The sequence below is a fragment of the Vicia villosa genome, linkage group LG6, assembly GCF_029867415.1.
Source record: "Vicia villosa cultivar HV-30 ecotype Madison, WI linkage group LG6, Vvil1.0, whole genome shotgun sequence".
Classification (NCBI taxonomy): Eukaryota; Viridiplantae; Streptophyta; class Magnoliopsida; order Fabales; family Fabaceae; genus Vicia; species Vicia villosa.
In genome coordinates, this window is record NC_081185.1 from 123,076,948 (window position 1) to 123,095,743 (window position 18,796).

Below are 18,796 nucleotides of genomic sequence, written 5' to 3' on the forward strand. Positions count from 1 at the left end.
TCATCATTGAAGAAATTATTTCGCTTAATTAATATATATTTTAATATAATTCTTTAACCATAACCATATTATATTTATTTAATATTTATACCGACTTTACGTGACCCGTGCGGGCGCACGGGTCCTTTACTAGTTTATTAAATAAGTATTATGCAATTAGTAGAAAAACACTTTATCATAAATGTAACATAAATTGGTTTGAGTTGAACAAAAGTTTCAAATGGTTTGATACATTAAAAATTAAAATACACACATTAAAAATTAAAATACACCCTCCGTATAAAGATAACATTTTTATAAAATTACCCTTAATTACTAATATTAGTTATTATATATTATCATAACTTGAAAAGAGTGTAAATAAGAGATAAAGTTGATAAAAGTTAGTTGATGTTGGATTGAAAACATAAAGCGACTATTATTTTGAGATAACTTTTTATGACTAAAAAAACACTTATTTTAAGACAAAGGACTAGGAGTAATTAAACTATTTAGGGATTTATATAAATTAATCCATAGTTTTAAGATAAAAAATTACGTCCTAGCGTGATACATTTGTAAAATATAATTGATAATATTTTACAATTTCATTAAATATAATTATTACTAATTTTAGTTTTATAATTTCATTAAATTAATCATATTTTTCAAAAAATATTTTAATCATAATTTTGTTTTAATTTATATTTATAATTATAATAAATACTAATAAAAATTAATTCAATATTAATAATTTATTATTAAATATATATTTTACTAATACTCAGTTAAAACTTATAATTATCTGCAAATTTATCTTAAAAAAAAACTACTCTAGTCAAGTCATACTGTACATGAACATTTGTATTTGTAAAATATATAAATGCTAATTTTTTTAATTACACAATTTTATTAAAGTTGTATTTACCATTTTTTTTCAAAAAATATTTATTTTATTTTATATTTATTTATATTTATATTTATTTTTTATTTTATTTATATTTTTAAATACAAATAGAAAAACAAGATAATTCAATAATAATTTATTTATGATATTGTTTTTGTTTTCACCTTTTGATACGATACAAACCCTAGTGGTTGAAGTACTATTTTTTTTTTCTTAGATCACAACTTTATAATCAACCACAAATAAAAATAACACTCACACGATCTCATTGACTCTTCATCTCTCTCTATCTCTCTCTCTTCATTTCTCTCTCTGTGGGTGCCAATGGCGGATCCAATCTCTAAAGCTCTGATCGCTTTTCTGCTCATAGCTTCTCTCTTGCTATGCTCCCACGCTTCCTCCGACGTTCCCTTCATCGTCGCTCACAAGAAGGCTTCTCTCAACCGGCTTAAGACCGGCGCTGAAAGAGTCGCTGTCACCATCGATATCTACAACCAAGGAACTTCGTATGATTCGATCTACTACTCATCATTCTGTTTTCTTTATCTTTTCTTTTTTGTTTTCTAGTTTTCAGATCCCAATTTTTCATTGCATGCATGTTCTGATGCTTTGTCTGATTTTGCTGGATTGGGATTGTTAGGGATTTCGTTCAATTTTGTAAATATGATGTTTGGAATTTGGTATAGATGATGAAATTTTGCTGGATCTTGGTTGTTTTTGTTTAATTTGAAAGTGATATTGAAAATTAGGGGAAATGGTAATTTTTGATCAGGAGGGTGGATTGATCTTCAATTTTGTTTGTTAGTAATTTTGTGAGAATATGGTGATTGGTCATTTTGCTTGCATGCATTGATATGTGAAAGGAAATGATCTGGTTGCTTGTTCTTGCTTGTTTCAATTTGATCTGGTTGAGAGTTAAGAGTTCTTATGTGATTTGGTTATACACGGTTAGATTCGTGATGTTGATGTGTAGAAATGTACCTGTATGCAGTTCAATTGGAGTTTTAATAGCAAATGCTAAAGCTCCCTCTGATTCAAATCTGAAGTGCATTGCTTGTTTATCTCTTTTACTTCTTGTAAGAAATGATTAAAGGGTAGTTCCTAAATGAATAGTCTCTTTCTGTATATTGGGTGACTGATTGTAAGCATTGACATTAAATATGGTAAGTTGATAGCAGAGAGTGTAAATCAATAAGATATGACTTTGTATGCCGATTCTTCTGTTGAATTGTTGTTTTGTCTCTATTGTGTCAGAACATAAGAGCTTAACAAACCTTGCAGTTCCTTGTCTGACATGTTAATTTATGTAATTTAGTATTTTATGTTATTAGAGAAGAACTTCATTTGTTGTGGTATACGTGTATTTTCATTCGGTAGCCATGCGTGTTTGCTGTTGATTTTCACTTACCAACTTTCTTCTTCTCTTTTAAAGGACGGCATATGATGTGAGTCTGGCAGATGAGAGTTGGCCAACCGACCTTTTCAGTATCATCAGCGGTACCACTTCAAAGACCTGGGAAAAGCTTGATGCGTGAGTGTCGTATAATCGCCATAATTTTTTTTGGCACTCTACCTAATGTTGTTGCTCTGCTGCATTTTGGTTTATTTCTTCTTACAAACAAGTCATTTTTTTTGCAGTGGTGGTGTCCTCTCTCACACATTTGAGCTGGAGGCAAAATCAAAGGGAGTATTTTCTGGTGAACCAGCTGTCATCAAGTTCCGTGTCCCTACAAATGCTGCTTTACAGGTTTAATTTGTTGCAATTGTTGTCTATTGTATGTTTTCTTTTCCAGTGAGTTAACTTTTTCCTCAATGGTTTCTTGTTATTAGGAGGCATTATCAACTCCCATATTGCCTTTGGATATTCTTGCTGACAGGCCTCCAGAGAAGAAATTTGAATGGGTAGGTTTCTTGAATACCTGACGATTGCATTAATCAATCTAATCATTGACTGACACGTTGCTTTTTTGTTTTCATGTATTTATATTTGGTTGGACTGGATTTCTCAGGCTAAGGTATGGACAAGTATTTTATGATTTGTAATTGCAATTTTTGAAATTATTATGTGAATGATATAAATTTGAATTTAGCATGAGAGGGCTGCCTATTTTCATAATTGATTTTGCAAGTTGCCTCTCATGAGTGGATCTCATTCACACTGTTGGTGCGACTTTTTCCACTCTTGAGAAATGGATGGTTTTGTGTGTACTGATGCAAACAACCGGGGTTTATTGGTTTAAGAAACTTTTTTTTTTGTTTTCACTTTTAATTACAGAACTGTCACCTTATTTTCATTTTGTTTTATGTTTTCAAAGACATGGTGCCAACAAATAAGTTGTTTTAATTGTAACCTGTACAAACCCTTAAAAATAGGAACAAAATGAAAACGAAGTAGTGCAGATTTGAAGTTAAAGCTGCATCAGTAATTGAAATAGAAAATATTTTCTCACCATGTTTTTCTTATTAGTGCACTTTTCTCTCCTAGTGTTCCACATAGAAACAACATCAAAACATAAAAATCTTCTGCATGATGTGTTCTTTTTAACTACCTTATTGATTTATCATAGTATAATAACTTTACCTTACTGTCAAAAATATTTTTGTCCACAGAGGTTGCTGGCTAAGTATGGATCTTTAATCTCGGTGATCAGCATTATTGTTATGTTCGTGTACCTGGTAGCTACCCCATCAAAATCAGGAAAAGGAGGCAAGAAGAAGAGAAATTAGTACCGTTACAATCAGACATCGGAGGCTAGCGCGTGATATTCTGTCTGCGGTCAGTTTTCACCTAGTTAGAACACATGTTTTTGAACTTTTTGAATGAATGGTTAAATGAGTTAGTGAGAGAACAATTGTAATTTCTTGACGGCATACCTGGACAGTTGTTTTCAGTTATCACATGAATGTTATGGATCTTAGCTAGCAAATTATATCAATCGATCACGTGATCTCATAGCTATTTTCTAATGATCCTCAAGTCTGAGGTCCTTGGATGAAAATTTGCCACTTTACTAAGTCTATTATCTACAAGCCTGAACTTTGAAGTTTGTCAGGGTTTATTACAAGCTTGTAGATAGATAAAAGGAAACATGATGCAATGAGGACAAACCCCGGAGTTAAAGCTTGTACTGTTTTGCTTAAATTTTGGAGTTTGTTTGTGACTCTTTCTGCTTCCTGCTCTTGAGTTGAACATCTTTCTTAAGATTTTGAGTAGCAAGTTAAATGTCTCTTGTGTCCAAATGAGTTAGTTGTCTTGTTTTCGTTGGCTGCCCAGAGAAAAACCAGAGTCTTGATTTTCGAAAAATTGAAATAAAACACAGTTGCCAGTATTTTTGTGCAAAATAATTGGTGTTGAAACACTTCAATACATTTTTAGATTTAATATATGAACTCGTTATTTTACTAAATAATAATCATATTTATTATTCGCGTCAAAGATCTACCCCAATATAAATGGCAATCAGATTATCAGCCATCTACTTTATCTTTTCAAACCAACCCGTTTTCAAGTTTAACCTCCATTCTCACCTAGAAAAGAAAAAAGATGCACATACCATTTCTCTTTATACTTTTTACTGTACAATATTTATACTTTGAATAATATCAAATTAGTATCGAATATGTCAAACTTTGGACATGCATTGGCTAGACGCCTAACAAACATATTCGAGAATTCTTATTAAAATACATTAATTTAATTTTCACAAGAAAGAAAAAACACTAATTTAACCTTGTTTAGCTCCTTTCAATCTGTATAAAAACCCTATGAATAATGTTAATTGATACTAATGTTAAATTTAATAATTATTAAATGTATGCAATCAATAATCTGATCGGTGCATATCAATAACAGGTACACCCACTAACTACTACCTTGGAATTGACCCTTGCCTCATTATTTACCTATGGAAAAACATTCAAACCTAAATTTGGTTAGATAACTAAAATCAAATTTTTTCTTGTACACCATTTTGTTCAAACCTAACTTTGGTTAAATAACTAAAATCAAACTTTTTGTACACCATTTTGTTCAAAAGTAAACACAATTCAAACCTAAAACTTCACACTTATGAGTGTTATTCATTTGAGTGTCTAAGGTATTTATGGGTACTTCTTCTACATGGGCTTATGAAAAATGCAATCCTTCTTTCACCATGGTCTATTGATGGATTATGAAAAATCTAATCCTTCTTTCACCATGGCCTATGATGGATTCGGTGTTTCTTTCACCAATAGTCCAATATTTACGATAGAAACTGGTCCTTCCATCAGAACTTGTGGCGAAAATTAGTTATTCTTCCACCAGACATGAACTAGTCTCCTCCTTCTTCCATCATAACTTGTGGCGAAAATTAGTTATTCTTCCACCAGACATGAACTAGTCTCCCTTTTTATTAGGATCTATGACGGGAAGTTCTACCAAGAACCATCATCCTCCTCCATTAATTTTCTATCATACCGCTATGAACTCGAGTTGTATATTAAAATATTGGCGTCGTGTATGAGAATTCAATCATTCTCGTTTTCTATTCAGAATCAAGGTGGATCAAAGCGGCCCTACAAGCAATGTGATTTATTCCAACCAACCATTGAAGAAGAAAATCAGTGATCCTAGCTCATAGTATCAACAAGGTCTTTCAAGTTTGAGGCTAAGGCTAAAGTTGATGTTAGTCTCAACAAGTCTAATAAACTCTTCCCTTTAAGGTTAAAATTTCAAAGAAGAAGAAATTTGAATTTGTTATATATAAGAAAGACTAAGAAACTTGCAGAAGGTTGAGCAGAATGTCACATACTTAAAAGATAAAATAGAAGACAAATTCTTATATTGAATAGGCTCAAATGCACCTTTGGTCCTTGTAAGTTAGCGAGTTTTTGATTTTCGTCCCTGTAAGTTTTTTTTGGGTTTGAGTCCCTATATTTCACTTTCACGTTTGTTTTAGTCCCTTAAATAAAAATCCGCAGGAAAATTCGCAGAAAAACCTGCAGATTTTCCTGCGAATTTTGGCTTTAGGGACTAAACCGCAAGCAAAAAGTAAGATATAGGGACTCATACCAACAAAAAAAAACTTACAGGGACGAAAATAAAAAACTCGCTAACTTACAGGGACCAAAGGTGCATTTAAGCCTATTGAATAAGTCCTTCAACAATGTATGATTCTATCTGGTCCTTCAAAGGTAGACGCCCCGTCCGATCTGTAAAGGTAAACAACCCCACCTAGTCTTTGAAAGATAGATGATCCCACTTGACCTTGTAAAGCTAGATATCCCGCGAGTCACCTGATCCTCCAAAGGTAGACATATCTACCTGGTCATTCAACAACGTACAACCCCATATAGAAAATCAACGATAGACAATCCCTACACGATTGCATGAAACTCCACACTTAACCACTAAGATAAATAACAACTACTTTACTTTTAACTAAGTACCCAACATTTTAACTATTTTGTACATAAAGTTAACTTTCATAATTTAGAATAGCCATGATTATCTAGGCAGGACAATGAGGATAAATAAGAGTAATATGTTATTTAAAAATCAAAATAGTTTACAAAGGGCAAAGTTCTCCAAAAATGGAAAAAGTAACAAATACTTATGTGGTCTATAATTATAGCTATATTTGGTTATCTAATAAGAGCATAATAGGTTGAAGAATGCTCATTTCACCTTTATATATTTTTCCATGCCACCGTAAAATCTTACAGATGTCTCTAGCGTTCGGAGATGCATCTCCGAACAGATCAATTTATATTTTAAAAAAAAGTGCGTCCAAAGATACATCTCAGAACATTAGATACATTTTAAAAATTTCAAGAATATGGTGAGCATAATGAAGGTGGAATCAACATTCCCCTAATAGACAATACTAGGTTGTCTAATAAGAGCATAATAATTTAAGCATTATTTTGACGTGTCATTAAAATAGTTATAAATTCCAATTCTTGCATATTATATACATATGATTTTGTTGATTAATTAATTACAATATAATATTTGTATGTTATTCTGCACTAAAAAATAATATAGACAAACCTAACATAATTCCAACAAAGAGAACATGGTGAACTGAAATTGTTGTTGGGATAATTTTATGACTTTTCTTTTATGAGCATCATTTATAAATGTTCAAGTCTCAACATTCCTAATCAATGAAGGACTTTTCCACATTCACGATACTATTTGTTGGGGGCTATCGGGGGGAGGGGGTAAAGTACAAATCCAATCAAATGTTGTTGGCCCTGGTGGTGAAGTTCGACTTAGAACTTGAACAAATGGATGTGAAGACAACCTTCATGTATGATGATATAGATGAAACAATTATAATGAAGCAACCTGACGAGTTTGCAGAAAATGGCAAGGGAGATTATGTGTGCAAGCTGAATAGATCTTTGTATGGCTTGAAACAATCTCCTCGACAGTGGAATAGAAGATTGGATAACTTCTTGGCACACATAGGTTTCCATAGGAGCCAATTCGACCATCGTGTTTACTCAAGGTTTCTACTTGGAAGTTCACTTGTTATTTTGTTCCTTTATGCAGATGATATTCTCATAGCAAGAGATAATGTCGAGGATGTAATTAAGGTGAAGGCTGAATTCAGTAAGGAGTTCGAAATGAAGGATTTGGGAGCTACCACCAAAAATCTTGGGATTGACATCCTGAGAGATGGAAAGCAGTCGAGATTATGCTTATCGCAAGAGACATACCTAAGGAAAAGTCTTGACAAATTTTGGTATGTCAAATTCAAAGCCTTTCGTAACACCAACAAATCCCCAATTCAAGCTGAGTACGAATCAAATTCCGAGTACTGAAGCTGAAAGAGCATATATGAATAGCATTCCATATGTTAGTATATTAGATTCTTTGATGAATGCGATGGTCTGTACGAGGCTCGACATAGTCTACGGAATGAGCCTTGTAAGCAGGTATATGGCCAATTATGGAAAGGCACATTGACAAACTCTAAAGTTGATTCTGAGATACATACAAGAATCCATGAATAGGGTCATGGTTTATTGTGGAGCCAAAGAAGATGACAAAGTCGAAGTCGAATGATTTGTTAAGTCTGACTATGCAGGATGTAAGGATACCAGAGAATCTCTTTCATGATATGTTTTAATTATGTTTGATACAACAATCAGTTAGAAAGCAACGATTCAGAAGGTTGTAGCCTTATCAATCACTGAAGCTAAGTATATTGCCCTCACTGAAGTTGTTAAAGAAGCATTGTGACTTGAAAGGTTTGCTAAAGAATTAAAACTTCAAGATTAAGCTATCATTGTTAAATGTGATAGTCAAAGTGCCATACATCTGTCGAAAAATTCAGCCTAACATGAGATAATCAAACACATTGATGTTAGAATGCATTTCGTGAAGGAGAAAATCGAAAGTGGAGAAGTCTATTCTAACATGCAGTAGTCGAAGATGTGTGTGCTGTAATAAAAGCTTATTCTAACATGTAGTTGTATACGTTAGCTTAGTGTCTAAGTTAGCTATGTATGTTGTGTATGTATATTATCATCATACATAACATACATAGCTAATAATCTATAAATAGGTTGATCTCTCAATTTATTGAGAGCTTGAGATTGATTGTTATTCTATAATATTTGAAGTAAAGAATATCAGTCGTAACCAATCCTATTTTTTTCCTTTTTTTTTCCTCTCTAACAAAGAACAGTTTCTTGATCAATCACGAAATCGTTTGTTACAACACCAAACTATTATTATCTAACTAACTGAAAATTGTTCCTTTTTTTTCCTCTCTAACAAAGAACAGTTTCTTGATCAATCAAGAAATCGTTTGTTACAACACCAAACTATTATTATCTAACTAACTGAAAATTGTAACAGCACTTTAGCGGAAGAAATGATGTAGAGCAGCAGATATCACATATCAAAAGTGGAGAAATTAAGTTTGTTATATACTGATATACCCTACAAAGTTCAAATAATCAACTACTTATTGAATACACAAACTACAAAATCATTTTATTTAAACAAAGGTATATTACTTCACAATAGACCTAACAAAAACAACAAATTAAAACAATCACATACTCCAATTTAACAGAATTTATCAAAATCCAGCCTCAAGAACTAGTTGCTCGATGGCACTGCTACACCCGGCACAGCAAATTGCGAGACACCTTCTGATAAATTCTTCATTGCTTTATCATAATTCACAAAACCCATGAACCAAAAATCATGTCCATCCACAGTCACAATCTGAATATACTTCTCTGACTGATTCTCCTTCATGATCACAGGATTAACCGTTCCAATCTTCCCCAAAGGCACCATCACCTTGTAGATGCTCCAAGTTTGTTGGCCAGAGGGAGCAGTGAAACTCAACGGACGATCACTGCAAAACGCTAGATGAATATTAGACAGGTAAAGAGTTCCTGCAACAGGTCCCGTTGTTGTTGAAAGATAACAAGCAAATGTCTTTTTCAGCGTTTCATTTGGATAGGTAGTGAATATTTGTTTGTAGAGTGACTCAAATCCACCCTCTGATATCGCTTTTACCGTCAGATTCATCTTTCCCATAGCAGCTGAAGACACAGAAGGTCCTGTTTTAACTGCAAATTAATCACAGCAACAAAAACATCATATAAAATGAATGAATGGTAATAGTAAGTATATTTGGAGTTTGGAATAGTGTGGTTACTTACGATTGTGCCAGATGTTGTTGGCGGTGGCTTCGGCTTTTTTGCTCCAGGAATCGAACATGTGGAGAATTGATTCCATGGGAGAGTTGGCAGGTTTTTCGACAGGGGTGTGTTGAATATAAGGATGATCTTGTTGGTAATATTGGACTTGAGGTTGTTGATTTGGATCGGTTTGTAAAGCTGCTTTTTTGTTGTCTGGGTGACTACTTGGGATTGCTGGTGCTCCCATCATGTGAGTTCCCCAATTCTGAGATGTAGCAGGAGGTGATGATGATGATGGTGGTGGGGATGCAAATGGGTTTTCATCATGTGATTGGGTTTTGTTACTGTTGTTGTTGTTCATGTTGTATGGGAGAGGAAGAAAAGGGTTAGTGATGAGAGATTTAGAAAAAGGGTGGAGTAGAAAGTAGAAAATGGTTAGATTTTAAAGAGACAGATACAGTTTGTTGGAATTTGGATTGGAACGAGATGAAGCAATTTCACCGACTATGTACGTTTGCTTAACCGCGTAATCGTCGTACACGTGGTGAATATGTATTCTTTCGATGACTCATCACTAAGTTCATGGTGTATTTTTTAAAATAACTAGTTCGCATGGTGTATTAATTTTATATCTATATTTTTAATAGAAAAATATTTTTTTTTTTTAATTAGCAATTTGTATCTAGTGGGTTTCGAACCTGAGAGCTTGAGAGGAGCACACTTCTGATATTTATAAAAAAAATTAATTGAACATTTAAAAAAATATTTGGTACCGGTAAAAAAATAATAATTGAATTTATAGAAAAATGTCTGGTACCCGTTAAAAAAAATAGTAATTGAATGTAAAAAAAAGTTTGATACCCGCGTGTGAAAAAAATAATAAATAAATATTTAGAAAAATTTCTATACCCGTAAAAATATAATATATATATATATATATATATATATATATATATATATATATATATATATATATATATATATATATATATATATATATGTTCATTACCGGTGAAAAAATAATAGTTGAATGTTTAGAAAAATGTCTGGTACCCGTGAAAAAATAATAATCTAAATATATAGAAAAGTGTCTGATACCCGTAAAAAAATAATAATTAAATATATAGAAAAATGTCTGATACCCGTAAAAATATTTAAATCAGTAAATTTTTTTAATACGAAATATAATTTTATTATAAAATATGTGAATAATAGAAGCTAAAGAAATATAATAAAAAAATAGAAGAAAACAAATATTAGAAGCAAATAAAAACTAAATATTTGTCTTTTTAAGATGGAAGATTTTTAATATTTTATATTATATTTGTCTTTTCAATAAAAGAATAAAAAAAATATTTAACAACTATTGATATTATCTTTTCAAACATTCAGACTTTATCATCATACTACCATTTTTATTTATTATTATTAATTAAAAATAATAATTTGAAATTATTGTTTCTAAACAATATATTTATGATTTTTTGAAAATGAAGAATTTTTCTTAGAAATATTATAGAAACTTCAAAACTTATTTTCTATACAGATGTCTTTTTTCTCTCCCAAAAATTAGCAAAATAAAAATTAGTTTTCATAATTATTTTGTAGATCTAAATAGTAGAATAAAAAATTAACTTTTTTTAAATGTCTTAACTTGAAAAGAAGATAATGATCTATATATATATATATATATATATATATATATATATATATATATATATATATATATATATATATATATATATATATATATATATATATATATTTGAAACTTATAGTTGAAACTTATTCTTTATGTTTTTCGTCATTAATTGACAATTATAAAAATGTTTAATTCTTGTCAAGGTACCCGTAAAAATAATGATTTGTTTGCTCAACATTTCCAAATATATGACAATAAATTTTTACTAAAATTATGATAATAAATTATTATTAAAGATATTTATTAATTATTAATATTTTAGATATAGATCCTATCAATATCATCGTTATGTTCTAAATCTTGTTTCCCACTTATTGCTCAGGATTCTAGTCATATCTACTCTCTTTAATTTTTATATGATTTCATCTCTCCATCCTGGTGTCATCTCCTTATTGGTCTTCCAGGATTTCATTTTATCCTTTCCCACCTAAACTCAGATTTCAATTATATCTTTATCTCATTCTTTCATATTTTCTTTCTCTCTCTTCCCTTCTTTCCTCTCTACCCTCGAATTCTCTTACACTACATTCATCCCCATTCACAAAAATTTCCAGAAACATCAAGAACAACAACCAAAATTTCAATCACATTTCTAACACATTCATCCACAAACTCAGATGAATCAAGAACTTCAACCAAAATTTTGAACACAATCATCCTTCTTAACAAATTTCTTCAACGTACAATTAACAAAATCAAAAAATCAAACCCGAAACTCCAACTCTTCAAGAATCTCATCCTCAACCTCTATCCAATAGTATCTGCTACAAAGTAAGACAACAAAAATTATCATGTCAATGGGGATAAGATTGTTAGAAACCAACTGACATTAATAGAAAAAAGAGAAAGACAATCACAAATTCGAAATATACAATTTCTATAAAACAAATCTTACCTGAATTCGGATGAAGAAGATGAACACTTACTTCCTGAACAAACCTATTTAAAAAATTAATCAAAAAAATAATGAGTCAAACCAATCATTAACCATGCATTAATAAAAATATTTTTTCTTCTTATGAAGACAAGTTTGCAAGAATTCTTGGAAGAAATAATTTTTGTTAACCATTTCTAAAAAAATAGAACTAAGGAGAAGAAATAATAATCAAAATATTTATAAACCATTTTCATAAACAATTTTTTTTGTAAACCTTTTTTGTAAATCATTTTGAAAGAGAGCAAAATATAATAAGAAGATGATGAAGAAAGAAGAGGAAGAAGTGGAAGAAAGAAAATATGAAGAATGAAATAAAGTGGGTAGAGCAGTGGTAGAAAGAAATGAAAAGGTAGTGGGAGAGAGAAATGAAAAAAAGATTTTGAAAAAAATGCCTTGATCATGAGAACAGTTTGCAGGCTAATGATGATACTTTATGCAGTCTGATTTTGAAAAATATTTTGTCTTTTCAAAGCATGCAATGAAGGAAACAAAAGTTAGAATAGGGGAAGATGATGAAGGTGTCCACGTGGAGCAAATTAGAAGCAAAGGGGAATTTAGGTATTTTCCACAACAAGTATTTTTCTTATTTTGTAGATAAAAGCATTTTTTTATTTAAAATACAGAACTTCTCTTTTTATGATAAGTCAAAATAATTCAATAATTGATTATTCAACTATCAACCCATTAGAATTGAATTGATCCACTCTTTCCAAACTATATTTTTTGAATATATTTTTTACTCTATAAAAAGGTTATTTCAGTATTTACATAAGGTCAAATTAAATCCAACCAATACACCAATGATAGACTGCCATGACGCATGTTTTAAATTACTACTTTCACTACACACACTTATGATAGTGGCGGAGTCAGAAATTTTATGTAGCAAGGTAAAAAATTTAACTGCATGTTACATGTGATAATATATAAATAGTCATAAAGTGTGCTACATAAGAGAGATGAAAACTAACTTGTGAATAGTGTGCTAAATAAAATTAAGAGGTAAATGCTCTCTTCGATACTTCTTTGCGGTGAATGTTTGAATAATATCAACATCTTTAAGTGACTTGAATATCTCCCGTTCGGTGTAACATATTATCAAGTCATTGAGCCACACATCGTTGATCTTGTTGCGTAAATTAGACTTGATAATATTCATTGCTGAAAAAGCTCTTTCAATGGATGTTGTCGACATCGACAATATTAAAGCCAACTCAATGAGCTTGTAGACCAATGGAAATACCAAATGTTTCTCGGTTTGAACCATCTTCATAGCCAAACTTTGAACATCTTCACAAGAAGTAAAGGAAGCATGCCTTTTCACTTGATGTACATAAGTCTCAAGTTGCTCCCTTATTGTTCCACGGTCATCATTAGAAAAATTTGCATGATAAATATTAGCAAGACGCACAAGCTTATCAACATCAAACTTGGAAAAAGAGTTCTTGGGGTCAAGACATGAGAAGCAATCTAGCATAACGTTACTTCCTTCACTAAACCGGTGATCCATCTCCATACATATTTTGTCAATAGCAACATAAAAAATCTCTACATGGTAATGGTGAAGATTAGTGACAATCCTCCCTTCTCTCCTTGAACGACCCCAAACCGGTATTTCTTCATCCATATTTGGCACCAGAATACTTTGAGCAAAACAAAATTCTTAGACATCCTCTGACATCCGTCTTGGACAAAATTCTTGGACATCGGTCTTTGTTGAAGACTTCGTAACCAAAGTGTTAGGCCCTCCCGGACGGCTTAAAAAGAAAGCAATAGAAATAGTAAGTTGCATCCTTCGACTCACTGTATTCAATACATGTATAATTCTTATACCATACTTTACAAAATGCTCTTGAAAACTTCCCAAATTGAGTACGATGAAATCTTTCTAAATATGGTTGCGTTGAACCCTTCAATATATATGCCCTCCTCACTTGGTCTTGAATATCCGGAGCATACTCATGAATTTGTTTCCTACATCATGGATCACACACAATCTCAATTGGATTAAACGTATTGGCCACATTAGAGAGTGTTCTTCTACTTCGGCTTCCGATTGCTTAACATTCACTTTCTCAATACTTGTTATAGGAACCAAAAACCTACTCATATATGAAATTTAATGATTCAGAAAAATAAACTATGAAACTAAATTGAAAGTAAAAACCGTATATCATTGATTCATTGAAATTAAATTAATTCATTGAACAAAATTGAAATTAAATTAAAGAAGAAATTGATTTATTGAATACAAAGCAAAATATAAATTAAATTTATCAAAATAGAGGCAAATCAAAACACAGCAAAACATAATTTCAAATCAAATGAGCATCCATCCATAATGAGAGAAGAAGAAATTTCTAGAGATAATCTAAAGTAAGGGTGGGTAATGATTCTCAATTATGATTGATATGAGGGAAGGATAGATATAGGGTTTTAATCATTTTGATTGATAGTGATTGCTATAAATATTGATGCATATGTTGTGCTGTGAAATCTTTGACAATGTTACTGCTATAAGTTGAATTGTTGATTTGCGCGCTTCATGAACCTTAATTGGATTTGACATGAATGGATGAATTGGTGATTAATGATGATGAATTTGGTGTTATAATTATGATGTGTTGTTAACCCATGATCCTATGACATGATGGATGGAACTAGGATGTTAAAACAGTAGAAAATTTGAGTTATTGTGATATTTATTTGTGGGATAAGTTGCTGGTATATAAATTGGTGTTTAAATGATTAAAATTAAGTTTTCATGCTAAAGTAACAATATGTGCCGACATGAACGAGCTATGCGTCGACACATAGCCTTTAGAAAAAGTTATTTGAAAAAACATTGACTCATGTCTCGACACATGAAGGCTATATGTGTTGACACATGCAAATAAACGCTACAGGCTTTAAAACGAGAGTACATGTGTCGACCTATAACATGAATGTGTCGACACATGCGCCCAAATTTTTCCCAAAAATGCTATTTTTTCAACACGGTTTTGATTATAACGTTTTAACTGTATGTCCAAATGTTGGTGGTGCATGTTGTAAATCAAGCATCCATGTTTTTGGAACTTCGATTCTAATGATGTTGTGGCCTAGATCCTATGGTGGTAGTTCGAGTGCGAGTAGCTGATTCGTGTGTGGAGAAATTAGTGAAGTGTTGCCTATGATGGAGGTAACGATTGTTGTTGTGCTCCGTTTCAAGCGTAGACCAAATTCAATGGTGGAGGATCATGTATCCTATGGTGGTGGAACAGGAAGAAAAATGAACCTTTGTGTTCATAAATTGGTATCACATGCATTGAGTCAGCGTTGTTGCATATCATTTTATATGGCATTGTATAATTTCGTTGGTGATATATGACGTGGTGATACTTGTATATGTTATGTGAATATATGTGAGCCTTGTAATGGAAGTTGTATATGAGTTACTTATGATGTTTGGGGTGTGATTTTATGATGTGTTGATGTTGTTGACGTGTTACTTATAATCGTTGTAATCTATTCTTTCTTATGTATTTTATAATTGATTATAATTACTCACTCCTTCTGTTTGAATGTTTCCTCTATGTGGGTAACACACAGATACTCAGGAGTAGATTTCGTGGAAATAAGTGGAAGCTAGCCATTGAAGCTCACCTTTAGTTTATTGTTTTATTTAGTTGGATTTTTCTCTGATCATGTAACATCAGGTTTGAGAGAATGTTTGATTTACGAAACTATTATATTGTTATGTTTGACGTTACATCCTATTTAATTTGTTGAGACAATTTAAGATGTATGATCGACACATGCAATCATTTTTTATTATGTTATATAGTGTTTATTACAAGACCAAACGTTTTGAGTTGAATTATACTTATTTTAAATATGTTTCTGCTGCAAAATTTATGAGATGTGTTTTAATGACGTGTAAACATCATATTGGTGAAGTTTGAGATTAATAACATGATTTGGTGTAACTCGTGTTACAGAGCATGATATTTATGTTGTTTTTATGAAGTGTGACACCCTTGTGGTAGTTTTTTATCCGTTAAATTAATTGATAATTACGTGCAGGGCTTATAAGGGTGTTACATTAGTCGTATTAGAGCAGATCGGTCTGTCCGACTAGGTTTTATATGATGATTGATTCTTGTTGCTCGATTAGTGTATGTGCACTGTCAATGTTTAATTTCTTTTAATGTTATTTGCCTATATGCATAGATATGGATGGTGGAAGAAACGATGATGCTATTGTTGGAGCTTTGGAGGCATCGACTCAAGAAATGACACAAAACCCTCTGAATCATCAGAATGTCGAAGAGAATGATTAGTTCTGTGCTTTAGGGAGGGTTTAGGGGAACAAATCGTCGAGCTTTAAGGTACAATTTGGTACTCATATATTGGAAGAGGAAGCTGGAGACTGGTGGAATAATGCACGCCAAAGGATGAGGTGTGTAGGTACATAGATCACTTGGGCTGTGTTCAGAACTATATTCCTGGAGAAGTATTTTCCAGAAGATGTGCATGGTAAGAAGAAGATTGAATTCCTTGAACTGAAACAAGGGAATTCGACTACTGTGGAGCATGCTTCCAAGTTTGAGGAATTGGTGAAGTTTTGTCCATACTACAATACTGCAGAAGCTGAAAGGTTTAAGTGTATCAAATTTGAGAAAGACTTGCGTCGGAGATTAAACTGGGTATTGGATATCAGTGCCGGTGAACAAGTGCCGAATTTTTGATGAAGAAAATAAAGCTAAGTCTTCCTATTATAAGAGTCTTAGTGAGAAGAAAGAAAAGAACCAGGATTGTGGGAAACCATATGTGACTCTGGATGACAAGGGAAAACAAAAAAGTTTCCGACGGGAAGAAGACAAGTGGGGGAGGATCTCCCACCGTTGTGAAGTGTTATAAGCGTGGTGAACAGGGTCACCGTGCTAATGCTTGTGTGAACAGAGTGCTAAGATGTTTCAAATGTGGGAATACAAGTCATAGAGTTTTTCAGTGGAAGAATGAAGGTCCGACTTATTTAAAACACTCCTTGATAGGCCCAGAAGTATGCTCTAATAGAAGAAACTTTTAAACACATTGTAGGGTGAAGTTGTATCCATAAAAACTTATGTTATTAATATGTGTACAGCTAAAAGATAAAGTGTCTAAAGAATTTTGGAAAAGAAGAAAGATGTTAAACACTTAAGAGTGTTTGGATTGAAGAAACTTGATGATATCATGAAACATGTGCTTATAGAATGTATAATCCAATTAAACATACTATCATAGTTAGTGGAGATGTGATAGTGTGTGAGTCAGAATGTTGTGTTTGGAATAAAAAATAAAGTTGTACAACTCCAACAATTCTATTAATGATTGATGAGGAAAAAGGAGAACAAGATGAAAGGATGATTGAATTATGAAGTACATAAGCAGTTTATGAAGTAAGAACTTCATAAAGGTAGATGTTTGTGTCAATAAAGTTAGCAAATCATAAAGTTATTCCTAATAATGAAGTAAATGTTGAAGGAGAGTTTATGCACTGTGCTTTATTTAGTGATGAAAAATCAATGACCTATTAGACGAATTTAGATAAAACAGGTGTGCATATATGCGGCGTTGGAAGATTTAAAGGTCACAAAGAAGAATAATAATTGAAAGCTTCCATCAAACAAGAGAACTATAGACGTGAAGTGAACTTTCAAATTAAAACTAAAGCCAAATGGAGAGATAACCAAACATAAATCAAAACTAGTCGTTAAATGCTTTTCTCAAAAAGTCGTCTGGGATCATGATGAAGTTTATTCACATGGGGAAATCCTTGAATAAGTGAAACTAATTATGCCTGTGGCACATGGTCCCTTAACTTCCACTATGATAAATTCAGATTTCATTATGGTCCTTAACTTAAAAAAGGTTTATATTGGTCTCTTAACTCTTGAAAACATATCATATTAATCATTTTCATCTAATTAGCAACAGAAAAACTCATAAATCAATCGCTAAAGAAGCTGCTTTGACATTTAATTAACGTACTGGATTTTTATAAGGTAACATTAATCCTAATTTTTTAAAGATGGATGATTTCAGTGGTTGTCGGTAATGGTGAATATTGATGGTCAGTGGTGGCTAGAATGATGATTGATGGTGATGATCAATGGTAGTTTAAGGTTATCGAAACTATGATTAGATTGGCAGTCAATAGTGGTAATTGGTTGCCAGACTAATGATTCAAGGTGAGTGAAGTAGTAATCGATAATGGTTAGATTGGTGATTAACGATGATTATTAAGGTAGCTGATGGTGATCAAAGGGGGTTGGAGTTACATTCAATCGTGGTCAGATTGGTGATCAGAGGCGGGTGAAGTTGTGATTGACTATAATTAAAGTGGTGGTTAACGGATGTGAGAATGGTGGTTGACAACTTTTAGAGTAGTGATTTATGGTGACCAAAGTGGTGGTTAGTAATGGTTAACGATTTCTAGATTAGTGGTCGGTGGTGATTAGAGTGCTGGTTGGTAATGATCATAATGGTGGTTGGCGGTGGTCAGAGAGTGTGATCATAATGATAGACACTAGTTGTCAAATTGGATATCATAGATGGATAAAATGGTGAGTAGAGGTTCTCATAATAATGA

At 32.1% G+C, this 18,796-nt stretch overlaps 3 protein-coding genes across 3 annotated transcripts; 1 reads left to right on the forward strand and 2 right to left on the reverse strand.

Annotated features, from left to right (window-relative positions):
• Nucleotides 1-1,116: 1,116 nt before the first annotated feature.
• Nucleotides 1,117-3,813, forward strand: LOC131609819 (uncharacterized). The gene is made up of 4 exons (XM_058881628.1): nucleotides 1,117-1,392; nucleotides 2,319-2,417; nucleotides 2,525-2,633; nucleotides 2,717-3,813. The coding sequence occupies exons 1-4, from the start codon at nucleotides 1,211-1,213 to the stop codon at nucleotides 2,807-2,809; spliced, it is 483 nt and encodes a 160-aa protein (XP_058737611.1). The 5' UTR covers nucleotides 1,117-1,210; the 3' UTR covers nucleotides 2,810-3,813.
• Nucleotides 3,814-8,858: 5,045 nt separating this feature from the next.
• On the reverse strand, nucleotides 8,859-10,012 carry LOC131612261 (GEM-like protein 5). The gene is made up of 2 exons (XM_058884069.1): nucleotides 9,563-10,012; nucleotides 8,859-9,469 (listed from the first exon to the last, which is right to left on the reverse strand). Exons 1-2 carry the CDS (start codon nucleotides 9,900-9,902, stop codon nucleotides 8,988-8,990), a joined length of 822 nt encoding a protein of 273 aa, XP_058740052.1. The 5' UTR covers nucleotides 9,903-10,012; the 3' UTR covers nucleotides 8,859-8,987.
• Nucleotides 10,013-13,079: 3,067 nt separating this feature from the next.
• Nucleotides 13,080-13,807, reverse strand: LOC131614578 (uncharacterized). Its single transcript, XM_058886146.1, has 2 exons — nucleotides 13,248-13,807; nucleotides 13,080-13,083 (listed from the first exon to the last, which is right to left on the reverse strand). Exons 1-2 carry the CDS (start codon nucleotides 13,805-13,807, stop codon nucleotides 13,080-13,082), a joined length of 564 nt encoding a protein of 187 aa, XP_058742129.1.
• Nucleotides 13,808-18,796: the final 4,989 nt, after the last annotated feature.